At 38.2% G+C, this 27185-nt stretch overlaps 2 protein-coding genes across 2 annotated transcripts; both read right to left on the bottom strand.

Annotated features, from left to right (window-relative positions):
- Positions 1-776: 776 nt before the first annotated feature.
- On the bottom strand, positions 777-4739 carry LOC146573043 (polymeric immunoglobulin receptor-like). Its single transcript, XM_085278519.1, has 6 exons — positions 4697-4739; positions 4169-4495; positions 3209-3526; positions 2788-3084; positions 1017-1118; positions 777-913 (listed from the first exon to the last, which is right to left on the bottom strand). Exons 1-6 carry the CDS (start codon positions 4731-4733, stop codon positions 777-779), a joined length of 1218 nt encoding a protein of 405 aa, XP_085134645.1. The 5' UTR covers positions 4734-4739.
- An 8193-nt stretch (positions 4740-12932) lies between these two features.
- On the bottom strand, positions 12933-19457 carry LOC146573042 (polymeric immunoglobulin receptor-like). Its single transcript, XM_085278720.1, has 8 exons — positions 19387-19457; positions 18860-19186; positions 18133-18456; positions 17711-18007; positions 15267-15296; positions 14375-14470; positions 14185-14261; positions 12933-13223 (listed from the first exon to the last, which is right to left on the bottom strand). Exons 1-8 carry the CDS (start codon positions 19421-19423, stop codon positions 13071-13073), a joined length of 1341 nt encoding a protein of 446 aa, XP_085134846.1. The 5' UTR covers positions 19424-19457; the 3' UTR covers positions 12933-13070.
- Positions 19458-27185: the final 7728 nt, after the last annotated feature.

Genomic DNA, 27185 nt, shown 5'->3' with positions numbered 1-27185 from the left:
TTAAATTGTGCTGCTACTGTCAAACAGAATAATCTAGTACTGGCACTGTTTAACTGTTTTTCTTATTAGAAATTTTTATTTCAACAGTATCTTCTGTTGTTGTGATTTTTTCCAGTTTGACCCATCTCTTCCTCACTGTGCTAAAAGGCACAATGCTGTTTTAAGGTCTGCCTTTTCGTGCACACCAAAAATTCATGATTTCCAGAAATTTAAAGAAGAACCAACAAAGAGCAAACAGCGGATCGCCCCGTGCAAGGGCTGCAGGGTGTTAACGTGGTAGAGCAGTTAGCTCGTTAACGCGTTAGCGCCGTGCAGCTAACAGAGATTTGTCATGTTAATGCTGTTATGGTGTTAACCTCATTTTAATGAGATTAACGCTGACAGCACTAATTTCAAGTATAACGTAAATTGTTTTCTGTGCAATACATTTGTATCCCTTGTTTGGACGCTTTTAATGCACAAATATATTTGATACCCAGCTTATCTGTCCTTGAAGCTGTATGATACACATCTATTAGTTAAACTGCAGGAATTTCTTAATGGCATACAGGCCTGGATGACCTCTTATTTCCTGCTTCTAAATTCAGATAAAACCGAGTTTATTGTACTCTAAGGCCTGAAAATAATAGAAACATGGTGTCTAACCAGATACTACCTCTTGCCCAGTGTTGGCTGGGTTGGCTCCAGCACTGATGAGGCAAGCTCAGACATGAGTGGTCATCTGATGGGACTAGTTGGTTAGTGAGGGAAAAGAAAAAAGAAGAAAGAAAACACTGTTAAGCAAAGAATAGTGGAGGGCATTTGTAATAGGGTTTATGACAGACGATGGACTTTAGCTTTTGTACATCTGCTGCACTCAGTTCCTCTTCCTCTGCTGCCTTGGGTGGATGTCTGCTTATGGGGACTTCAGCTTCTGAATACACACGTCATAAGAAAGTTTTATGCCTTTTTTGCATGAAAATTTCAGTGCATTGGTCTGTTGTGAATGCTATGGGTATGTTATGATTAAAAAATACCTTTCAATTTGTAATATTTGTACTTATGAACTATAACCAGGGCACACAGCAGTAGCAGTAGCAGCACAGAGCGTGCAGCAAAAACCACATAGACTGTGGCATCTGAAAAATAGAAACCAAAACAGAACAGAGTAAAAAAATACATCAATTTCAGGACCAATACCAAATGTTTACCATAATGTGGAAACAGTTTTGAATCACACTGATGCTATTCATTCAGTTTACTTCAGATTTATAGCTACTTACTACTTTTAACAAAATATCCAACATATTGTACAACATTGTACAATAACATGGTATATTAAGTCACTGAGATATGCTGTTTGACTGGAGTTAAATAGAACCGAAGAAGAGAATAGAGGAGAGGAACTGCTGATGTAAAGGTTGATGTAGAAGGACAGGTATTAGTGACTAGAATAAGCAGCCCTTATGATCACCAGCACCAGTTCAAAGACTTCATGCTCAGTTGCAAACAAGACTCTAAGCAATGCTGTGAAAAGCTAAGTATATGGCTTGATTATATAGCTTGTAGAACAAACCTGAGCAGCAAGAACTTGGAAGTAATTGTTTTCTGTATGACTGATGATTGTGGAGCAATATTGGCCCACTCTTCTTTTGCTTCAGTTCATTCAGGTTTGCAGGGATTTATTTATGCACAGCTCTCAGACATTTCAATTGGATTAAGGATTAGACTATCTGTTGCAATTACTGGCTTTAATGTGCTACAAGTGGTGAAATGATAATTTCATGATTTTTATAACTGTTTTGTTTAAACAACTTTTCTCTATTTAGTTTTTGCATACAGTGTACAGTAGTGGTATGGATAATGATTTGATAAGATGAGCTAAAACAAGGTGTAAGAATATCTCCCCCCAACGCTGCCAGGAGCGGCTCACCAGGTAGAAGCTGTAAGTAAGAAAGTTATCGGCTGTTGAAAACAGTTTGTAATATATATTCAAAATATTCAGAGCTGTGTGAAACCATACACTATACTTTACAAGCTGCTGGCTTGTGGTTTTCAAGCTTATGTTTTCTGCCTATGTGACGAACAAGCAGTTGCAGGGTTTATGACAACAATCCTCCATGATACCCATGAGCCTTGGGGGAGGGGGCGGCTACATGCAGATATCGTGCTAAGAAGTCTGTGAACCTTTTTTAGCACATAAACCTAGATAATTTAACAAGCAGATAGGTCCAATATCTGATAAGCTTTGCATGAAAAAAAGGGTTGGCTTTATTATTTGGGCAAGAAGATGTTATCTCTGTGTCAAAGGCAGCAACACATTTTGTTTTCGGCACTTCTATTTTAGCAGAGGTTTGTTTCGTGTGAATGCTATGCAACTATTTTTCACATGTCAGATAAGAGAACATAGAAATGGTGCTAGTATAGCTGTAAATATGTTGTTTTATTCATATTTTACATCTTATGCCTGTTATGCCTGCTTATCTAGCAGATAGATATTTTAACAAAGGCAAAATAGCCACAGATTACAGTTCTATAGAAGTTTGATTAGTTTAACTAATCAAAGAAAGAGATCAATAACTAGTCAGGAAACCAACAGGGCCCAACATTTCTTGCTCTGTGTAGTATTGTTTTGTCACTATTCTGTGCACCTATTCTATTCGTAGCGTGAAACCCATTATAATAGTTTTTTTTATTTTCTAATGACATTAGAACTGCCAACAACAGCCCGTGTTTGTACAGAGGGGACCAAAAGGAGGAATTTACAGCTCAATTCACTTTGTCCACATCTACACATGTTCATCTTACCCACTGACAGTTGAATCTTTGTGTAGTTTCCAACTCTCCACTGTGAGTCTGATCCACACCAGTATGTCCCAGCATCAGCTGCTTCCAGCTCTGTAATCCTCACCAAGAAAGAGTTGGAATAAGCATCATCTTGCAATGTGAACCTCCTTTGACTGGTTACGTTTGTGCAATTGTTGCGATGGTCTCCCTTACAGAAAAGCTTCTTGTAATCCCAGTTTTGTGCAGGATAAGGACACCGCAGAGTTAGTGGATGTCCTACTGTGCCATTTATTTTAATTGAGTTGAGACAGCACCACTCTGTCAGATTGAAAAACAAAAGATATTCAATACTCAAAAAATATTAAACTTTCTTGGAGAATGTTTGACAGAAACCAGTGCCATCTTAGGGCTGATGTAATGAGGTATAACTAAGACCTCTCACCTTGGACTTCCAGCTCAACATAAGTGAAAATGTCCAGTTTAGAGTTTCTGTGGACACCACAGAGGTATGACCCTGAATCATTTTGAGTCAAATTGTTAATGTTCACTGTGAATGTTCCTGACACTTTGTCATCATCAAGTGTGAATCGTCCATTTGATTTGGTGTCAGAGGTGATCAGTGCCTGCTGCAGACATGTGGAGGGCCGTGTTCCTCTGCAGATGTACTTCAGGCTGTTCTGGTACTGAGACTCATACGGACAACTGATGGACTCATGACCCTCATAACTTTGGATTTTGGTCACAGTGTCACAGCAGTTGTCTGTCGAGAAAGTAAAGAATATCAGAAGATGTGCTACTGCTACAGAATAGCTAGAAGAGACAGGTTTGTATTTTCACGTCATTCAGACTCTTTTTACATATAGGTATGCTCTCAGCCATCACCCTTTCTATCCTGAATTTACAGTTTTCAGACTTTAAATTCTTAAATCATTTTCAGTGCAATCACATTATAAAACTTTGTAAGATGTTTTATAAAGTTGCATTTTTTTCCCCCAACAGTTACTATGCTTCTATGACAGTTTAAATTTATTAGTATTTGTAAATGTATTTGTATGTATATGTCGTGTAGGCGTATTTACAGTGTTGTTACTGTTCTTCAGAGGTGGTAAAAGTAAAGAGTGTCAACTAGTGTTGAAAAATACTCCAGTAAAAGTTGAAGTGCAGATTCAACTTATTTAAGTGCACCTTATTGTACTTAAGTACAGCTACTTCCCACCTCTGCTGTTCTGACATTGACATTTGACCCCCCCTCCCAATGATGTCAACGGTCACATTTCTATTTAAGACTTCTTTATCTACTAATACTATTATCCTGAAACTGTTGTCATTACTTTCAACTTCATTCATTATGAATTGTATTCACATTCAATGTACAATTAAATTTTGTCAAGCCTTTATTTACCTCGGACTAATTCCAGCTTGACTTCAGTGTAGATATCGCTTCCAGTTCTGGTCACCCCACACCAGTATTGCCCAGCATCCACAGAATGAAGATCAGAGATGGTTGCTGTGAAGATTCGTGTGGTTTTGTCATCATGGATCCTGTATTTGTTTATCACTGGATTTGATGTTGTAATAAGAACATCATAACTGCCACAGTCATTCTTGCACAGGTACTTTTCATATGATTCATAACCCTCATCATAGGAGCAGAAAACTTTAACCATACTGCCCAAATATCCAGTCACATGGATCACCTCCACTGCGGTGGTCACACATCTCAGAGCAACTGTAGAAATAATGTGAAAACATTATGCTTTGTCAGCTTTCATACGAGTAAAGTAAGTGCTTTTTTATAAGAAATAAACAAACCCAACAGAGTGTGTGGCGGAGTGTGCTCCATAATTCTAAAACAGATAAATGTACTATTTAATCTACACCTGCCTTTAATCTTTGTATGTTCACTTATCTAGTCATTTAAACAACTTACTGCAGAGGGTAAACAGCAGGTTATGAAGGCTCCACATCTTTCCTTTGGCTCATCTAAATAGAATTATGCGCACACAGTGGTCATTTCAGGCAGAACTAGACTGTCAGCACATAGGGGATGGAACATTTTAGATGGCCCTTCCTTTAAAGGCGTTTCAATTATTTGTCTAATAGCTGACATATGCCATCTAGTGGTGAAAGTATTTAGAAGTATTACATAAACACCACAATGAAAAATTCACAAAAATTATTTAAGTATATTTTGGAAACTATACTTAAAGAATTGAAAATCCAACACCTTCAGTACAGAAAAATGACCCATTTGAGGTTTATGATTTCTTTTTATTATTACTCATACCGAATTTCCTAGAGGAACCCACCTGAGGAATTAATAAAGTTTTATCTTATCTTATCATGTATTAATACGAAAGCAATATTAATCTGCTAATTGTGCTTTGGAAATGTTTTAATAATTGATCACCATATTGGTTTATTCTCCCTTACAGAAGCCTGTTTAAAGCAGGAGGACTATATTAGATTGAAAGAACAGCCATGAGTCGCACTAATTTTCAGAATCGTTGAAGCACAGGGCTGGGGAGGTGGTGTGACAATTTTAAAATAAACTACAAACACCTGGTGAGGGTATTTTTTGAATGGGTTTAATCACACGTTGCAACATGGAGATTGCACTCTGGTCAAATGCCAAAGTGGTCTCTGAAAATGGATGCCACACTGATCTCTTATGTACAACACACAGAAAAAGATATTCCACAACTCTTACATGTTGCCATCACATTATCTCACATGCATATACGTTTAGCTCAGTTCATCCTTGAAACCAGGAGAATTACGACCATGCTGTCACCTCCCTACCTCACAGAGACGAACACCAGGCACCCAATGCCTATCTATCCAACACCCTGGATGTCTCTGGCCTACTCACACTGTGTGTGGAAGGTCTCACTGTGTGTGGAAACACAGATGTGAAGCTTTCCTATACGTATATAACTATGTGACAAGGTGATACTACTATTACTAAGGGATGAAAGGCTGACACTTAGCCTTGTACGCTCTAACTGAAAACTCAAAAATCAGCTTTATGTTTAGAATCTATCATTCTCGTGGCTTTTACTTAAATGTTCTATCTGAATAGTTATTCTTTTATCTGATTTTGTGTGGACGTCAAGTAAATGCATCACTTTGTAAAACTCTGGATACTGTGGCTCCTCTACACATCTTCAAAGCTTCAAAACAGAAGACTCTCTGGTGTTTAATGCCTAAAATGTTAGCAAAAAGTTTAGCACTATGGCTAGTGTGAAATATCTGCTACGTAATTTTTTATATTTTACAGTTACATGCTGTGCTACAGTCATTTCACAATTTCACAGTAAGATTCTAAATCATCTTTTGTCAAAATGAAAAGTTTAATTTTCTTTCTTTTCTTTTTTCCCCCCGCCTGTCCCGTTTGGAGCTCCTCTCTGCCTATGCTCCAGGAAAAACCACGAGGTCTAGCTCAAAACTAATGCTGTCCATCCCACGGACTAATCTCAAATCCCGTGGTGATATTTCCTTCTCTGTGGCAGGTCCCAGACTTTGGAATAGTCTGGGATCTGCACAAACACTTGAGCAATTTAAATCATTACTAAAGACACATTTCTATGCCCTGGCTTTTAACACACTATGACCCAAGCATTTTGGTCTTATTTGAATTAGTTTAGTTATTGTTTTAATTATTTTATTGTCCTATTATTGTTTTTTATTGTTATTATTGTATTACATTGTTGCTTTTTAATGCCATTTTTATATTGTTAAGCACTTTGTGCAGCATCGGCTGTTTGAAATGTGCTATATAAATAAATTTGACCTTGACCTTGGATCTTTTGCCATCAGAATTATTGTCTAAAGGCCAAGAAAGATGCCCAAAGGATTCACTTTACCAAGTGGACCATCCCGGCCTTGCTATATTGGCCCATTTGATTGACCTTTGTTTTTATTGTTTATTTTATTTTATTTTCAGTTGTTACATAGGGCAGAGGTCCCCAACCTTTTTTGCGCCACGGACCAGTTTATGCTCGACAATATTTTCACGGACCGGCCTTTAAGGTGTCGTGGATAAATACAACAAAATAAAACTAGTACCGGTACCGAAAAAAAGAAGATTTATTCATAACACACGTGAAAAGACCCAGGAAAACCGAGTTAACGATAAAAACGATAACAAAATAACCCTGAAAACCGATAAAAACCCTCAAAACCATACACACCTGAGCCTCAACTCTCGCGGTCCGGTACCAAACGACTCACGGACCGGTACCGGTCTGAGGCCCGGGGGTTGGGGACCACTGACATAGGGGACAGACATGACTGGGGGAAAGGGAAGGGAGAAAGAAAGAGAGGGAGGGAAAGAAAAACAGCGGGGAAGAGGAACGGTGATAAAGAGCACAAAACAAAAAAGAGGTGGGGGGACAAAAAATATGTGTGTATATATATATATATATATATTAGGGGTGCAACGATATCCGTATCGATATTGAACCGTTCGATACAGTGCTTTCGGTTCGGTACGCATATGTATCGAACAATACAAAATTTGTAATTTATTTTATCAACTTTCCTTCTGACGATGCTGTCTGTGTTGAGCGCTCAGTGAATCTGCGTTCGACTATTCTGCCTAGGCTGCACTGTCGAGCGCAGATCCACTGAGCGCTCAACACAGACAGCATCGTCAGAAGGAAGAGTGCAGGGCAAGCTAGCGAGACAGAAGTTAAGCTCTCCTTGCAACATGGACCTCCCCCGCCCTCATTCAGATCTGGCGTTTGGAACTATTTTGGTTTTCATGTGACGTATGACCCTGAAGGTAAGCGCGTCATGGACTAAAGTAAAACAGTATATTGGATGTGCCATGCAATGCTCAATTACATTGGTGGGAACTAGTGTGTTAGCGCAGTTAGCACGTTAACGTGTTGGCCGTCTAGCCCCATGCACGGGCGATCGGCGGTGGCTCGTTAACAGAGATTTGCCGTGTTGTGGCGTTAAGGTCATTTCAATGAGATTAACCTGAAAGCACTAGTGGGAACACAACGAATATGACTGCACATTTACGCCGACATCATCCTAGTGCAAAGACAAGTGGAAGCAGACAAAAACAAGCAAGCATGCTCCTAACTTTAGCCGAGTCATTTAGACAGCTGTTAGCACATGATTCTCCTTATGCTGCTGAGAATATAGCCCAGAAGAAGCGGATAGTATAGCTTTTATTTTGGAAAGAGACATTTCTCTGTAATAAACTCTCTTTTCCAAAGATGAGTGATTCCTCAATCAGATACAGGGCTTGCAATATCGCTAGCCCGACGTCCCGGAGCTAGCGATTTTTTCAGTCGGGCTACCAAAATCTATCTCTTTCCTGCCCGTTGGGCTGTTGTAGGAAGGAAAAATATATGTCAATGCTTTTGCATTCTTTCAGAAATGTAACTGGGTAATTATGTCATTGGCATTGGTGAGCCACTGTCAATATGTGACATATTGAAATCGCGTTTGAATTTGCGCTTTTTTCTTTGTTTTCACTTTGCAATCGTGCGAACTGTGTATAGAGAGCGACAGCACTGATCTGTGAGTGATGATAATTTGCGCACCAATTCCTCTCGTTAGCTTACTATGCAAACATGACAAGTGAAATCTCCCGCAGCAAGCTTAAACATGTGAGAGGTTGATCGCGCAGAGAATCGCTGAGCTTATGTGAGTGCGTGTGTAAAAGCAGCAGGATATATATTTCAGTACTGCTGAGCCAAATAAGACAGGTCAGGGTGAAGAAGTGACAGCCAAAGAAAAGCTTACCACAAAACGGAGAAGTTATGACAAATCAGACTATAAGGCAAAAAGAAAGTGCAGCTTTATGGTTTCATGGACAAAAGAATTTCTGTGGCTGCAATATGACAAGTGAAATAACCAGGGCTGCACATAAGTGGTCCGCAGGTGCGCATTCGCTGTCAAAATAAAAAACACGCACAAGGGTTAGGGTTAGGGTTAAATTTAAAAACTGTACTTTTGAGTTAAAATATATATTTATAATTTTAATAAATGACAAATTAAAAAGGCATGAACATTTTTTTTGTATCGAAAAAATATCGAACCGTGACACCAAAGTATCGAACCGAACCGTGAATTTTGTGTATCGTTGCACCCCTAATATATATATATATATATATATATATATATATATATATATATATATATATATATATATATATATATATATATATATATCACCTGCTGAGAGAGAAAAAAAAAGAAGAGAAAACAAGCAAAAAACAGAGAGCAATATAATAAACAACATCATCATGACAATCTATTTGAATATAACAGTAAATACTTAATATTTGGGCGATCGTGGCTCAAGAGTTGGGAGTTTGCCTTGTAATCGGAAGGTTACCGATCGAGCCCCGGCTCGGACAGTCTCGGTCGTTGTGTCCTTGGGCAAGACACTTCACCCGTTGCCTACTGGTGGTGGTCAGAGGGCCCGGTGGCGCCAGTGTCCGGCAGCCTCGCCTCTGTCAGTGCGCCCCAGGGTGGCTGTGGCTACAATGTAGCTTGCCATCACCAGTGTGTGAATATGTGTGTGTGTGTATGGATGGATGACTGGATATGTAAAGCGCTTTGGGGTCCTTAGGGACTAGTAAAGCGCTATATAAATACAGGCCAGGCCATAATATTGAATATTATTGTGCAGCCTGTACGATTGACAGCGCACAGTGTGCGATTGACAGCGCACAGTGTGCTTTGAGGTAGGAGCCAAAAAGGGTGTAATTTGTATCTGTGAGCACCCGTGTGTACACCTGTGAGCATGAGTGCGCTTGTATTCAAAAGGTTCCTTCATGTAACGATCCGCTAGAGGGTGTGGGGAGCCATAGCCCCGTCCTCCAGAGCATGAAGCAGGTATGGAGGCGATCCAGACATCCAGAGACCCTCAGAGCACAAGAGACCAAGAAAGACCAATGGAGGGGCAACCGTGCCACTCTCCCGGAAAGAGCTGAAGAGAGCCCCAGATGAGGGGTCACCCAGCAGCCGTGGAGCAGAAGCCAGAGGGGGTTGCAGTGTCGTGCACATGAGCTCCAATGGCAGCCTGGTGTGCCAGAGTGGACTGAGCCCCAGGCCCAGAGGCCAAGGGCACCCCACCACCCGAAGGGGCCTGACCGATCCACAGGCGCCAGGCCCTGACAAGCAGCCACCGGCAGCCACCCAATCGGACGGTTATGAATCAGCGAGACAGACTGCCCGCTGCAGTGGTGGTCCTGTTCTGGCCTGCAAGTATTTGATTCGTCCTTCCACTTCTGTCCCATGTGAGAGACTGTTCTCACTTGCACGTCACATAGTAACAAAAAAGAGAGCTGCCTTGAGCTCTGAAAATGTGAACAGGCTAGTTTGCCTAAGTAACTGAGTAGCTGAAAGAGACAGACAGTAAAAAAGCATGGAGGTATTGTCACTCCAATGGGGTTTTTACGTTTTGCACTAAAATCTTCGATGTACTGTGCAAAATAATTTTGACTAAGGTTACTCACAGTTTAAAGGTGAAGCTGGCCAAATAATCTTTTCTGTTTCTGCCTTATTTTTTTAAAAAGGAAAAACTGCAATTTACGTTGAAATATTTATTATTATTATTTAAAGATAATACCATTTTGAAAATGTACTTAAACTACTTAAGATAACACTTTATTTTTAAGTCTGCCCAATTTTGGCCAGGGATATAATTTTTTTTCTTCTCTGTTTTGCATTGAAATAAGATAAGATAAGATAAGATAACCTTTATTAGTCCCACACGTGGGAAATTTGTTTTGTCACAGCAGGAAGTGGACAGTGCAAAAGTTATGAGGCAAAAATTAGAATACAATAAGAATAAATACAGTACACAACTGTACAGAATAGAATAAAATAAAATACTATATACAGTAGAATAAAATAAAATAAATATACAATAAGATAAAAATAGAATACAAATACTATATACAACTGAGTAAAAATACAACGATGACAGAAAGGATTATTGCACTTAGTATTATTGCATATGTATGGATGTGTGTGTTTGATCAGTTAAAGTCTTTATTATGGAGCCTGACAGCAGTGGGGAGGAAAGACCTGCGAAATCTCTCCGTCCCACACCGTGGGTGCCGCAGTCTCCCACTGAAGGAGCTGCTCAGTGCTGTCACACTGCGGTTTAAATCCTTTTTCCCCATAAATTGAAAGTGCTTGAGTTTACAATATTCATGTCCATTATTTGATTCTGTCACCCACTAAAACCCTTTTAAATTAAAAAAAGACATTTGTGCTTTGGGGCAAATTTTCTTGTGCGATTTAATGACTGCAATTAATCAAGATGAATTACTTACAAAGCCTCATTAATTTCATTAATTGAGTCCCACCCCTAATATATCCGGTCGTTAAGTCTGACGTCACTAGCCGTGTCTGGGCCTAAACTCCACTGCAGGTCCATATATCAAACGATCACTATGGCATTACTGAGAGTTGAAAAACTGTCTAAGGTCTTTCATCTTTAATAAAATGATCAGCGTTCTGCTCTACCAGGTGTAACAATTGAGTTTAACATCCAGGCAACCATGAAAACGGAATTTATGACAGTTAGAAGTTAGCAGGAAGTTAGCTCGCTAGCTTCTATCTAAATACAATATAGCATGTCCTGACTGCGGGGTTTTGGAAACAAATTAAAACGTACACCTCTGTTATAACCTCCAACATAAATGAAGACAGAAAACTAAACAGCAGTGACGTTTGTAGGGTTACTGAAGTTTGGCTAGCTGGTATATAATGATGTGCTACGTGACCGCTAGCGACACAGCTATGTTAGCATAATGTAAACAAGCTAACTTTTTTTCCACTGGATAAAAGTTAATGTGAGTGTTCTCGGTGGTCAGGAACAAATGTAATCACATGGCAGGATGCTGTAAAAGGACCAAACTTCAGCCAGGAGAACACCTGAGATAATCCATCCACAATACGAGGTTAGTCATTCATATACTGCTGCATGGGCTGGGCTGTAGTTACATCCTAAGGTTTTAAAAACTGAGCTTAAATAAATGATTAGCGGTAATAAAAGCCGAGGGAGGTCAACAGTGATCACTGACTGTTTTAGGAGCTTTTTGAGATTAAATAGAAGAAAATACAAAACATTAAACATGTTAACAACACAAAAGCCATATTAAACGCAGACTACTTTAGACCCGGAAGTAGGATTCGTCATGTCATCACTTAACGACCGGATTGGGAGCCGTGTTTTTTTTTTTCTTTCTCTTTCCACTACACTCGAGCCTTGTGCTTTGCGCTCGAGTGCATTCATACAAGCACTTTTTTCTATGTTTGTTTTTTAGGTAAGTGCACCAGAGAGCAACTTAGGGTTAATATCTTGCCTAAGAATATTTGGCATGCAGACTAGGGCAACCAGGGATTGAGGCACACCAAACATTCGATTACTAGATGACCTGATCTACTTTCTGAGCTACAGACTACACAGTATTTTATTTTAAAATGGATTTTCTTTTAAATAAAATAAGTCAATCTGATGAATTTTCAAAGCGTTCTTTTAATTTTTAAACATCCCAAAACTTGTTCACAGTTTTGTTCATTTAATAAGAGAAACAAAGGCACTAAGTGTGGACAGTGACTGTTTTTTCTTTTGTTAACAACCCGTGACAGGTCGTTAAGAAAATAAGCATACATCTGGAAAGTCAAAAATGGTTATCCTGGAAAATACAAACTTTAAACAATTTATGTTGTACATGTTCTTATTAAAATATTTATAACTTATTTGACACACTCCATCCTCTGTTATATTATAGGTATACAAAACAGTCACAGTATAAACAACAGTCTAAAACAGTAAATTAAAAAGCAGGTTTTGCAATTAACATACATGAAGTCCATTTCAGTCCATTTCAAATTAATAATGAGTGATACAATCTGAAGTCTTGTCCAATATATCTATGCACCATAACTACTGTATTCAGAGTTACACTAACACATCACAGCATCACTGATGAAAAACACATCTGATCAGTTGCTTTGTAAAAGTACATTTTTGAACTCTTAAGTAAACAACATTACCATACGTATACTCCAGTCAGTAAAAAGCACTGATTTTGGGAAAAAAACAAACCAACCAACCAACCAACCAACCAACCAACCAACCAACCAACCAACCAACCAAAAACTGACATATTGTGACCATAATTTTTTTTAGCGCTTTACACGCATGTTGATCTTTTACATTTAGGGGTTTCCACAGTTTATATAAAAAGAGCAAATGTTTTTATGAACACTTTAAGCAATATTAATGAAAGAAAAGATATGGATCACAGATACAAACTCTTTTATCTTCTGTTGGCTTTATGGAAGTTTCCATTACAGTAGATGTCTTCTGTTGCGTTTGCGGTCATGATTTCATAGACGCCTTCCTCTCCACCTCCATCTTTGCAGACTTTTTGCTGTACGTATGTCATCACAACTTCTTGATTTTTATAAATCTAAAGATGAATCAACACACAATAAACAGAACAATTAATGACACATGTTGCAGAAATCTGTGTTGTTATGGAAACATTTTGAAAAAAATGTTGTCTACACTGGCTCTGTAGCCAAAATAGCCTCATGCTTTCACCAGTGAGACAAGTTGCAGTGTACATATGTGCCTGTCCAGACTCCAGACATATGAAAACTGAAGAAAATACAACTACAAGTTATAAATGTCATTTGTTTAGAAGACTGGGAGAACAAAACAACAATATTAAAAATAGAGTTGTTGCAAAGAAACAGATTCTAAAACATGAATACTTACATTATCAGCACCACATGAATTCTATATCTTTGGTTGTTTAAGTCCAGCCAATACATGAGTTTAGTCACCCCACAAGCTGCACAGATCTGGGTTATGATGGACATATGTTGGAAAAGTGTTTTTTCTACTCTAACACTATAGGCAGAGTAGCTGCTTTCTGTTGCGTAATTAGCACCCAGCCATGAAAGCTCAGAGAAACCTTGATTTATACAATCACCTAAGCTGTGACAAATTGCAACAGTTTGTTCTGCTGCAGAGTTACAGCATATAACATATTTTTTCTGTTATTCATTTGTGTTAGATGGTGGCATAATATGCGCATAATATAAAAGACATAAAGCAAATAAAAAAAAATTGAGAAAAAAGAAGAAACTCCATTCAAAGAAATGATTCAATTTCCAATTGCATTCTTAGTCATCTCACTGCCCTTGAGTTATTCCACCATTGTAGCCACACTACAGCCTGTGTGAGGCTGTTCATAGCTGTAGCAGGACCTTTATCTGCATTCCGACATCAAGTTGCTATCATTGTGTCAGCATCAAAAATAACAATGTACACATAATTACAAATTCCAATTGTGCCAAATTCTTTTATATTTTTATATTTTATGCATACAACTCTGTTAATGCTTTACACTTTAGTTTTCTTACTCCACTTTCTGCAGCCCCCATCACTTCCTCTATGTTTTTTTCCTTGGGTGTATTTCTGCTCATGGTGTCATCGGCTTCTGAAAATACATAGTATATACATAGTACATAGTGGTTGTACTTCATTTGCATCTATATTTGCATCTATATTTGAGTGCAAGCATGTCCATGTGTACATGACTGTAAAAGATACCATTAACTCTTGAGCATCTGTTCTTATAAATCGTAACTAGGAGACACATCAGTAGCAGGACAGGAGGTACAGTGTAAACCACATAGAGTGCTGCATCTGAAAAACAGAAACCAAAAGAGAAGACAATAAAAAGAAACACTTTCCAAAACACTTACCATATTTTTCAGGCTGTAAGGCACACTTAAAATCCTTTAATTTTCTCAAAAATCGCTTAATAATCTGGTGCGCTTTATGTATGAATTTTGGTTGTGCTTACTGACCTTGAACCAATTTTATGTGGTACACAGCGCTCAAAAATCTGTCAAAAAATGTTGTAGTACGACTTTCGTAAGCTACGAAGCCGCACCAATTGATGGATTGTCTGAACTTTACGGACACCGTAGTTAGGAGCTTCGCGGAGTAATCCGGGACTAAACTCCACTTCAGGTCCAAAAGTCAAACGAACACTGCGGCATCACTGAGAGTCAAAATCTGTCTAAATTATTTCTTCTGTAATAAAGAAGAAGTAAAGCAGTGTTGCTGCTTTACCGAGAAAGTACAAAAAATGAGTTGAGTAAAGTTTGACTTATCTGACTGTTATAATCCGGTGCGCCTTATGGTCCGAAAAATACGATAATAACTTAAGAGCAGAAATGTGGCCCTTCACTATGCTTTCATGTTCACTTTTCTTTTCGTTAATAGTTATGTGTATTTTAACATAACACAAACCCACAGATGTTTTAACATATTGGTGTGACATAGACTTACTTCATGTACTGTAACCATGAAACCATAAACAAAACCAAATGTTAACCTTAAATGTGAAAAGGTACTTGTTCTCACAACATTTCTCAGCTGGCATGCACACTAACAGAAACACATATGCAGTTTATATTTTCTATAATAGCTTTACCTGGGATTTTTCTGGTGTGCTGCAAAAAGACTGTAAGAGAAAAACACTCTTAGTGTTGTTACCACATTCATTTCAAGACAGACTTTGTTTTTTTTATTTTTTTTTACAGAATGGCTAGTAAAAGATGACATTTCATCAGATATGACTTACTGATTAAAATAATTTCAACAAAACAAATGTTATACATTCTTTTATATAAAAAGAATGCTTTACTGTCTTTAATATGTGGCTAGTCAAAACAAGTTATAGCATGTGGATTATATTCTCCTCCAATGATGACAGAAGTCTGCACACACCATCACACTGCCTCCACCAAAACCTTTTACCCTAAGTGTGCAGCAATTACTATAATGTTCTCTATATCTTCTCCATAGCTTAACCATATGACCCGAGTCCCGAAAGCAGAATCTGCACTGATTGATGAACATGATGTTCCTCCACATGTTAAGGCTCAAGTGCACATTTTGCTGCCACCAGTGCAAACAACACTATGAGACAAGATACTGGCTGTGTGCAGTCTGTTCCATATTGTCTGGGTAAGGAGGCGTTGGCCTTTACTCACCCATTCACACCAGCACTATTTTCTATGATTAAATGCTTTCTATTTAATACCAGCACACATTCACACTCCAATGCATGCATCGGAGAGCAATTTGGGGTTCAGTATCTTGCCCAAGGATATTTGGCATGCAGCCAAGGATCGAACCTGATTTAAGAGAGATTAGATTGTGTTTCTGTCATGTAGTGATTGCGCTTAACTGTATGAAGCTTATTAGACATTATGAAACTGTCATGGTCCTGGGTCTTTTGAGGCAGCGTTTTGTGTTTCTTCTTATTATTATTAGGTATTCTGTTTGAGACTTTCCTTTTTTGGTTTTGGTTTCTGTTCTTCCTTGGTTTAGTGTCCAGTCAGTGTACCCTCTGCTCTGTCAGTTTCATGTCTCTGAGTTCTGTCAGTGTATGTTTCCTGTTTTATTTGGTGTCAGTGTATTTAGTTTGCGTCCTTCCTGTCTCATCATGTCAATTAGGTTCAGCTGTGTCTCCCTCCTTTGTGCAGTTTCCTTGTTATTTATAGTGTGTGTCCTCTTGTGCTTGTTTCTGGTCCATCTGTGTTGTTTCCCTGAGTCACTCTGTATCCCTCCATGCTGTTCTCCCTCCTTGTCGTTCTTCGTGTTACCTCTGCTCTCCATACCCTCGTATTGAGGTTTGTTGTTTAGTTCTTAGCTTTCCCAGTTTAGATTATTTCTTAGTTCTCTTTCTCGCGCCCTTTCTTTTGGTTGTATGTCAGTCTCCTTAAATAAAGCTCACTCACATCTCAGCCAGTGCCTGCACTTTGGGTCCTTCATTCATACCTCAACACAGCTTGCCCCACAAACCGTGACAGAAACAGCGAATTTTGCCAAAGTGCTTAACTTTGAGAAGCTTCCTAACAGTCTGCAGTCTATGAACTAACCTCAGCTAACAATGTTAGCTTGGTGGCGAGTACCCTTCATTAATAGTAATAAAAATCACACAGCATAGCACATCGACGGTACTGAAGTTTTGCCCATCCCATTCTTCTTATGTAGTGGTGTTGGAAGTGCATTCCTGCCCATGCACTGCTGGCTCTGGGTCCATTGTGTAACTTACACCACCAACATTAACAGGATGTTTAATTTAGAGCCTCTTATTGGGTGTTTTGTTTGGGTTTCCAGCAATCCGAATCAGAGAAACTGTATTAATCCCCGATGGAAATTGAGCTTAAATTTTTAAAAAGAAAAGAGGCGTGGGTCGTACTCAAACCCAGGCCACCTGTTCTCAGCCATGCAATGTATGACTACATGCTTAGCCAACTGAGTTAAACCTACCCCCGACTGCATTTAGTCACCAAATTTGGAGAAGGCATAGAGAGGGGCTAGCCTAACATATGACACAGGAAATGACTGCCGTGTATTCTATTTATTTCAACAAAGTAACTGTATTCTGATTACCATCCATTTAAATGGTAACTGTAATAGAATACAGTTAGATCGTCTTGATGCATTCTCAATCATCCAGGAAAGTAAATCTCCAAAAGCTGATTCTGTTCATCTGGATGTAGCGTTTTCACTTAAATATGCAAATTGTTCAGATTTGAACGAAATTTACATGAAATAAGCCATTTATGGGGTTGTTACAACTAAGTTTTATTACAAATGCGAGGATTGATTGTATAGTGGAAGTTAGAATATGACTGCTTAGAAGGACAAAAATATTTTTGTATACTCATGACAACCTGTGGTAAGTGAGCCTCCCAGTAGTTCTATTTTTTGTGCCGCTATTTATTGTGGTGAGTGTAAACATCATATTGACAGTTTTAGTTTTACTGCACTCTTCAGATAGCGGAACTGACCTAAAACATGAACTGACATAAAACAAACGCGTGGCTTAAATTGTATTATCTTATACAAAAGTGTCCAGCATACCTGACAGCTCAATCTTGGTGTAGTTTCCAACTCTCCACTGTGAGTCTGACCCACACCAGTATGTCCCAGCATCAGCTGCTTCCAGTTCTGTGACCCTCACTGTGAAAGAGCTGGAAGCAGCATCATCTTGCAGTGTGAACCTGCTTCGACTCGTCACCATGTCTGTGCATTTGTTGCGGTGGTCTCCCTTACATAGGAACTTCCTGTTATCCCAGTGTTGTGGAGGATAAGGACACTGCAAAGTTAGTGGATTTCCTGCAGTACCATTCATTTTAGTTGAGTTGACACAGCACCACTCTGTCAGATTGAAAGAGAAACATTATTTTCGAATAATCAAATATTTAAGTTTCTTAGAGACTATTTGACAGCAAATAATGTCTTCTTGGCGCTGGTGTAAAGAGCTATCACTGTGATTTTTTTACCTTCAACTTCCAGCTCAACAGCAGAGAAAACATCCAGCTCAGAGTGTCTTTGAACACCACAGAGGTATGACCCTGAATCATTACGAGTCAAACTGTTAATGGTCACTGTGAATGTTCCTAACATTTTGTCATCATCAAGTCTGAATCGCCCATTTTGTTTGGTGTCAGAGGTGATCAGTGCCTGCTGCAGACATGTTTCCGCAGGCTGGTTTCCTCTGCAGATGTACTTCAGGCTGTTCTGGTACTGAGACTCATACGGACAACTGACAGACTCAGAGTATCCCTCATAACTTTGAACTTTGGTCTCAGTGTCACAGCATCTGTCTGTCAAGAAGGTAAACAATAAACAACACCAGAAGATACGTTACAGCCACAAAACTATTACATATAAGACTTAAGTGTTTTTTCCAAGTTAAAGTGCAGTTTTACAGAAGGTCAATTTTGCAGCAAAAATTCCAGATAGTCCTGCACTCACATACCACTGTTTAAAGAAATTCAGATTTTATTTGTCACACACATAATCGTAGACAGTACGACATGTAGTGAAATGCCGGACCATTAAAGTACACTACACTGCTGTGTCTGTATATCCGTATATTTAAAGAAATACAAACTTTTATTAGCCTGAAACTGAAGTCCTTACCTTTAATTTTATTTGTTATGGTATCTTCTCACTATCAATCTATAATTGACTTTTGCAAAGCCACTTTTTTTTTTTTTTTTTTACCTTGTACTAATTTCAGCTCGACTTCAGTGTAGATATCTTTTCCAGTTCTCGTCACCCCACACCAGTATTTTCCAGCATCCGTAGATTGAAGATCAAACACAGTTGTTGTGAAGATTCGTGCGCTGTTGTCATCATAAATTGAGTATTTGGTTTTTCTTGCTTGTGATGTTGTAATAAGAACATCATCGCTGCCACAGCCGTCCTTACATAGGTACTTCTCATGAGACTCATAACTCTGATCATAGGAGCAAGAGACATTAACCTCTCTCCCCACATATCCAGTCACATGGATCATCCCCACTGCACTGGTCAGACATCTCAGAGAAACTAAGAAGACAAAATATAATGTGAAAAGATCATGTTTTACTTTGTCAGGTCAGCTTTCTTACTAACTAATTTAGTGCTGTTTAAAGAAATATGACCAATACAGAGCTTCACTTACTGTTGCTTAATACTAAAACATACATTTATTTGTTAGTATACAGCTGACTTTAATCTTTATCTGTTTACTTATTTAAATTACTTACTGCAGAAGATGAACAGCAGATTTTGAATCCTCCACATCTTTGTTCATCGAAATAGAAACGTAACAGGAAATATTGTCAGTACTGAAAAGCTTGTGCAGACACTAGGGTCATTTCATGTCATAGCAATATGAGGGGAGGGGTGGAGCTAGACTATCAGGACATCAACATTCTTAGATGGAAGTTCATATAACGGTATTTTAATAATTTGTAAAATAGCTGACATATGACATCTAGTGGTGAAAGAAGTGCTATAAATGAAAAGTCTTGAATCAAAAGAGTTAAATAATAGTATTTAACTATATTTAGTAGGGGTGGGGAAATTTTTATACAGTATAATATTGTGATATTTTCTGTGGTGATATTATATTGATACAGGGACACCAAATACCGATATATATATATATATATATATATTTTTTTTTTAATTAAAAATTCTCTTGGAATAATGAAAACAAGAGGGCTTATCTCATGCACCTCCTGAAATAATGTTTGGCGAGCAAACTTATATTGATTATATTGATTATGTCAGCTCAACCAAAAAGGCATCCAACACACTTGTATTTCCAAACTTACCTCCTAATTCAAAGCAGGCTATTGCTCTGTCACACTGAAGTAAAACTAGGCCCCGAATCTCCTTTCACCTGAAGGACAAAAAAATAAAACAAAAAAAACCCAACAAAAATTGTGTCTGGCTTGTGACTGTACTAAATTTTTTCCTATTCTCCAACCGATTGCAAGTTGTGGTGATGAAATGGTTGTCCAGTGGATCGCCACTTTTTCTTACAAGGTGATTGGACAGATCTTCTGACAGAGACGCACAACTAACTTGGACTGGTTGCAATGACTTTTAGAGAGATTTTCACTCTCTAAAAAATGCAACAAATACTATAAATTCAGACAGATTGCCAGCGTGTTTCCAGCAGTGAAAATGAGTCTTTGTCAGTGTGCACAATTTGAGGAGACTTGACTAACTTGCTTGCCAGCTGGGTGTATTCTGGTCATCAGAATACAGGGAGAATACAGAACAGGGAGGCTGCTCAGCATATCAGAAAATGTTAAAAATTGGAATAATATATCATGAGTGGAGTATTGTGATAATATCATATCATAGGATGGCACACTTTTTCACTCTTTCATCCACCAGTGAGACCGCATTTCCTCTCCAGCTTATGAGTTATCTGTTTTAAGGTGCACATTTGAGAGTTATACCAGGGAGTCAAGTACTTCTGATTTGAGGCTCTTTTTCACAGCAACTACAGTATCTAGAGTGAAGAAGTAAAAATCTTCCACACTACTCACCTTGCAGAAGACAAAGGGGAGAACCACTTTTCTGCTCTCCATAAAACATTTATCACCTGGTCATCCGTTCTCCCCCTCTCTCCCCCTCTCTTTCTGGGTGTTAGATCTTCTGAGATGACATCTGCCCTCACACCCATCCAACATTCAATTATTGACATTTAATCACCTGATGTCCAGAAATATTGTGCAAAAATTTGAATGAAAAAAGTTGCGTGTTTATTGGTATCTACCATCATGCAAAATTTGAATATGATATGTTAAAAAAACAAGACATACGGACAAACAAGCAAACATAAAAACGAAAAAGGATTACATATTCATACCCTTTGGTGAACAAAAAAATAAGAGTCAATTATATTCAAATGTTGCAGCACTGAGAAAAATCTGCAATCTTTTTTGTCACAATTAGATACGTTTTATTGATTGACTTTCTATTAAAGTAACATGCTGACAGTTAAGAATTAGTGTAAACACTGTGCTAGGTAATTTTATATATTTTAGGGTCTATGTTTTCAACTAAAGTCATTTTTCAAATTTAATAGAGATATCTATAATATTTGTCTATACTTATTTATTAAAAAGGGGAACATCCTTTGTCTTTTATCTACATCTTTTTTTTGTCATCCAGAAGTCAATAAATGTTCATCCCAGAAAATTACTCTTACTAATATACCTACAATTTCTTTGGTATACTCCATCCTCCGTCATTTACGTCATCATTTCATAAAGTTAGTAAATTTAATAACAAGCTTTATAATTAACATATAAGAAACCAACACAATACCAATTATTGGGTGATGCAATCTGAAGTCTACATTTATTTCAAATATTGCACTATAAACACTGTATTCAGTGTTGCACTAACACCAGCAGGAGGCTCACTGTGACACAATATCCAGTAAAAAGGAAGGAAGTTGTTTTAGAGGAAAGGGCTGGATGGGTTTGAATAACTGCATATAACTGCTCAACAAAGAAAACACAGACCAATGAACAGTGCATGCTGCAGGGACCTTGATTACTGATGGACACATTTTGGATTTCCCTCCCCTACATATCACTGCAGGCAAAGTAGGATTATTGACTTACAGTTGCAAACCTCTGCCAGTGAGTCAAGTTGGAGTTTCATTCCTCAGTGTTAAAAAGAAAAATGTGCAGATATTTAATAAAAATAGGAGATATAATGAGCATCCAGCTGTGCCACATGCTGAACAAAATTTGCATATTAAACACAACTAACAGCAAATCAAGTTTTCTTGTATCCCATATATTCATAATTAAATGTGTTGTAGGCCCACTACCCTATTAAGACTTAGGACTTCAGTTTTCTTCCACTTCTTGCTGCACCCATCACCTACTCTGAGGTGTTTGACTTGGGGTTAATTTGCTCACAGTGACCTCAGTTGCTGAAAACATACAAAAATACATGTGGTTATTTTAACTTACACATTATTGTGTAAAGGTCTGTGAGTATATATGATACCTTTAACCCTGGAACATTATAAGTTGTTTATAGAACTTATAAAGAATAAATAACTAACACTCATCAGTAGCAGCACAGAGGGTATTGTGTAAACCACACACAGTGTTGAATCTGAAAAATAGAAACCAAAACAGAAAACAGTGGACACTTCCTCAAAAAAATGAACATAACAAACTTTCAAGGACATAACAGCAAAACATGTTTTGACATATTGGCTTACATTTACTTTTAGTTAAAGTAACCATAAAGCCATTACTATAACCAAAGCCAAATATTTATTCTAACTCCTATTGTGGAAATATACTTGTTCTCACAACACTTTTGTTACTTTTTGTTTCTCTTACCAACTTTTTTTTAAAACAAAAATGTTTATCGCAGTGGGTTTTCTTTAATAGAATACTCTGTCTCTTGTTGTGGGCTGCGTGGGCCAGAATTCAGGGGATTTTTGCAGGAAAGTAGGGCCAAGACAGCAGGGTCTTTCTCACAATAACCCAACCAGATGATATTACAGATATTCTTAGTCAACTCTCTGCAGTATTATTGTGAACTGGGCAAGCACAGCACACAGTTCCAGCCTGGTCACATTGCTGTTTTCTTAGAGCAACTAGATCTAGCAGCCAAGATGATCTAAATGTGGAGGACATTTTGGTTTTTTGCCATTGCTCTAGTGGAAACGGTAACACCTCATAACACGACCCCTGAATAAGGCTCAAGTACCCTGTACTTACGTGCATTTTGCGGGCAACAAGTCAGGTTTTTGCAGGAAACAGTGAAACATTTATGATGTAAAACCAGCCATTAAGACGCAAGTACCCTATACTTGCATGCAGTTTGCAGACAACAAGATTAAAGACTAAAGTGTATTAGAAAACAAAGGCTAGCATAAATACATCTGACCACCACCATGCCAGAGTATATTTAGATGTTGTTTGTGCAGATCAGAGCGAGGACCAGCTCAGAGATGGGGAATTGAAACAAGGGTGAAGGTTGGCTTGACCACAGATGTGAAGAAGTGAAATCAGGGTGAAGGTTGGATTGAGTGCAGAGATGGGGACACATAAATAGGGTAAAAGTCATTATAAAGAAATAGGAGAGGCAGGTTCCTAATCCAGATGTGACCTCGTCTGACCAGTGGAAAGAGGAGTGAGAAGAGGTTGTGACCAGCCTGTCCACGAACGAGGGAACGCCAAGTCTAAACCAAGGCCTCTCTCCAGCAGTTTTGATGAATTACATTGAAGCACAATTCAATATATAATCCGGTGTAATGATAAATTAGGCTCATTCTCTTTCAGGAAGCTGGGTACAGCTAACTGCTTACAAACTATGTTTTTTTGACTGAGGGAAAACTGCTTGAGGCAAATAAATACTTAAAGATTGAATTAAGGCAACATCCCACTTTTGTCTCAGAAGAAAAGAATCCTCAACAAGAAACCCAAATTGTACTTTAAATAATTTTAAGTATCGTAGCTAAGTAAGTACTGCTTAAGTAATTTTCTGCATATTAGACATTTGACTATTCAACTGACTTTTTATATTACCTATAAAATTAATACAGTGATAATAACTTTTCTCCATTTCTTATTGAAAATTATACAATGATATGTACAATCAATCTTTGGAGAGCATAGGCATCATCTGAGCATATAAAATGGAGACAAGCTGAGTTATTTTCACTAAACTTGAATTAAAAAAGAACATGAAACACTACATTACCATACAAAACAATGCTTACACTCAGAACCACCATAGAATTCAGTTTTTTTTCTTTTCAATTTGAAAAATGTCTTTTAGTTTGCAAATGTCCAAAAACTTCCTCAGACTGTCAGCGTACATTCGTCATGTTGGTTTATATTAGCTTTTAGCTGAGATTCTGAGGTTTCTGTGAATAACACACATGTCGATATTTGCATAAAAGACTTGATGGAGGGTCAAACTGCAGTTCATTATTGGTAGATTTCAGAACGTCTACCAATAACAAAAATTATTTTCAAGCTGATAAAGTTTGTATTGAAAACAAAACAAGTAAATTACTGCAATGCATTGTACAAAAAATGTATATATAAAATAAAATAAAAATGGTTGTCACATATACACACGTAAAAATAAACACATAACATTTATTTAAATAAAGTAAGCAATATGCTTACAATATATTTTATGACGTTCAGCTGCTACTTGTGATACTAAATGTTTAGAATTCTGCGTCACGGTGCATTACTTAAGGTAAAACAACATAAATGTGTTGAGAAAGGTGTTGTTTTAATAACATTTTCTTATAAATACAAAATCTGTTAACACATGTAATGTTGATTTTTGTATTAGGTATAATGTATTCAGGTGACTATAGAAAGACTAATAAAACAATTATTATTGCTGCACACATTTCCCAGGGTGTTTTCAGATTTTCAATAAAAACACTTAATGTTTGGTAGCTCCAGTTTCCACATCCTTTATCCAATATATCCACCATCCCTCTTCTGCACTTCTGCACCTTTTCAGCTCTTCTGTTCAAGCAATGTCAGCCTTGCCTGTCTACCTCTATCCATTAGACTCCTCAGCCTGAATTGTCCCTTTGACCTACTCATTTCCAATCCTTTCCATTGTGGTCACTTCGTCTTTTTGTCAGTGCCACGTCTCCAAGTCTTACATCACAGCATGCCTCACTGTGTTGTGAACCTTAATATTCATTATAGCTGCTGTTCTTCTGTCACAAATCACACTTGACACGTGTGCAGCCACTCCATCCTGCCTATACTGTAACTTCACCTCTCTTTTGGACTTTCTTGCTTTGTATGGTTCACTCCATGTTCTTAAACTGATCTACTATCACTGCCCCTACACTTTGCATCTTTACTGTCATATATATCTCCAGCTCCTTCACGCACATGTATTTTTCTCCTCAGAGTATACCTACACCTCTCTAGGCTTTCTTCCATCCACCTGGCCCCTACTCTCACTACAGATCACAATGTCCAGCCATAGCTGTCTTTTTAGCCACTGCCTACATTGCATGCCTAACTCCAATGCAGGTAATTGTCGACAGTATTGGCTGAATTTGGATGCAGGCAATCCTTTCTTAATGTCCTTTGCTATAAAATACCTGGATTTTAGGCAAGGCTAAATCACTCCAGAATATGGACTGTAACATCTGTACCAGAATTTTGAATGTCTGACTTTTAAAGCCCTACCTAATAAATTATTCAAACACAATAATGGTACCACTAGGCCTGTTAGATGGTTTGACTTTGAGGCATTTAATCAGTGGACTGAAATAATAACCAAATGTACCTGATACCTGATTTTAACGCCTGAGAATTGCATGAGAATATTGATTTTAGAGACATAAGTGTTACTAATCCAGAACTGGCACTGGGCAGAGTAAGAGATTTCTTAGCCAATGTAATAGACAGGGCTGTGTCTGGGTCTCAACCGGGCAGTGTTTTGAACGTCGTTTTGAGAAGCCCATCCCTGGCTTCTGATGTACAGCCTGTTTTAAATGCTAAAGATGAGTACAATACAGATCTGTTTCTTGATGAAATAGCTCAAATGATGCAGAATGATGAATCTATCGGTGATGATGAATTAGAGTTTATTGTCAGTCACGTAGAACAGTAGCGGCTCTGCTCGTTCAAGACTATCCCACAAGCCATACGACGAGACACTGTTAAAGAAAGGTAAACATTTGTATACAACAAACAATACCCACAACAAGTTTGAATGTGGTCGTGATAGGGCACTGAAACTCTATAACACCCATCTCATATGGCTCATTCAAAACAATAGGTTTTGCTAGCTTTGTTCTAAAATTAGATATCTTGTTGCCTGGATAAACATGTCCCAAAGCATTCAAGAAGAGGGTCACATAAAAGCCGGCGATGTTGTTCTTTTTATTCACCCTTTCTTCCTCTGTCTCTGCCCAGCGGGGAATAAAAGTATGCAGAGACAGGTCATCTGGGCTAATCACACACCGATGATGTCTTTTTATGGAATCCACGAATTAAAGCAGGGGGACCATCCTAACCACTTCACTAGCACCAGCTTTTTCTGCCCCACTTTTTTTTCACACTCTGTTTTTATCAATAATCACACATTGTATCTCAGGCTCATAAAATGTTCCTTTCAATACCTCTCCTGCAAGGTCCGCTAGTCTGTACACTGGTGGCTGTCTCCCTATGCGTTCCTTCACGGTAAAGATCTCATCGGTGTAGGTCTGCTCATACCCTTTTCGAAACACGACTCTCAGTTTTGATATTCGTACAGTGTCACGAAAATTAAATTTAAAGCATGTTTTCTTCTGAGGCTTCGTCTTGTAGAGCGTGTTAAAGACCAATTTCTCATTATCGTTATTCACCTCTGCTGGTGCCATTTGAATAGACCTATGATAAGACTTGTTATATGCTTGTGTGAGATCAAGGATGACATCTACGTATCTCTGGGACTTGGCAGATGTTAAGTGCTTCCACATTCTACCCTCGAAGCTTCGGGTAAATCTCTCCATAACGCTAGATTTAACCCTGCTAGCTGTTGAGAAATGCTTGATATTATATTGCTTCATCAGCTGTTTAAAGGTTGTATTATAAAAGCCTTTACTGGTTTGTAGTTTCATAGGGATCCTTCCCGCAGTAAGCATATCCTACAGCTGCCCTGTCTTGTTTGTGAGACATCTAACCCATGCATACTTTGAGAATACATCTATACATGTTAGCAGGTATCTCACATTATCATTATCTGCTGAATATTCAGGCATATCAACCAGGTCGGCTTGAAACTGTCTGTCGATCTCATTCACCAATAATCTATTTCTGGGAAAGTGTATCCTCACAGTTTTATGAAGAGTGTAAGTGTCATCTCCTTCTAAATAACGTGTCACCTGCAATAGTGGTGGCGTTACACCTGTTGCCTCTCCCGCTGCTATGCGTAGCTTATTTACACCACCCAGCCCTGCAGAATGGGCTGGATCATGATATATTTTATACAAGGTGTTTTTCATGATCTGTTTGAGGCACAAATGACGCAGATG

This window comes from Mchenga conophoros, linkage group LG6 (assembly GCF_057382185.1).
Source record: "Mchenga conophoros isolate Kocher_MC1m ecotype Shallow Benthic linkage group LG6, M_conophoros_male_GT1.1, whole genome shotgun sequence".
Taxonomy (NCBI): Eukaryota; Metazoa; Chordata; class Actinopteri; order Cichliformes; family Cichlidae; genus Mchenga; species Mchenga conophoros.
This window is presented reverse-complemented; position numbering and strand designations above follow the sequence as displayed.

Bases quoted from the DNA above. Each gene is read 5' to 3' on its own strand.
- LOC146573043 (XM_085278519.1), bottom strand. From the start codon at position 4,733: ATGTGGAGCCTTCATAACCTGCTGTTTACCCTCTGCA. The intron at 3,085-3,208 runs GTGAGAGGTCTT...TCAATCTGACAG, and splicing joins TGTTGAGCTGGAAGTCCAAG to AGTGGTGCTGTCTCAACTCA. The intron at 914-1,016 runs GTATTTTTTAAT...GTGTGTATTCAG, and splicing joins CAAATATTACAAATTGAAAG to AAGCTGAAGTCCCCATAAGC.
- LOC146573042 (XM_085278720.1), bottom strand. From the start codon at position 19,423: ATGTGGAGGATTCAAAATCTGCTGTTCATCTTCTGCA. The intron at 14,471-15,266 runs GTAAAGCTATTA...TCTGTTTTTCAG, and splicing joins GCACACCAGAAAAATCCCAG to ATGCAGCACTCTATGTGGTT. The intron at 13,224-14,184 runs GTAAGAAAACTA...ATTCATCTTTAG, and splicing joins TGGGGGCTGCAGAAAGTGGA to ATTTATAAAAATCAAGAAGT.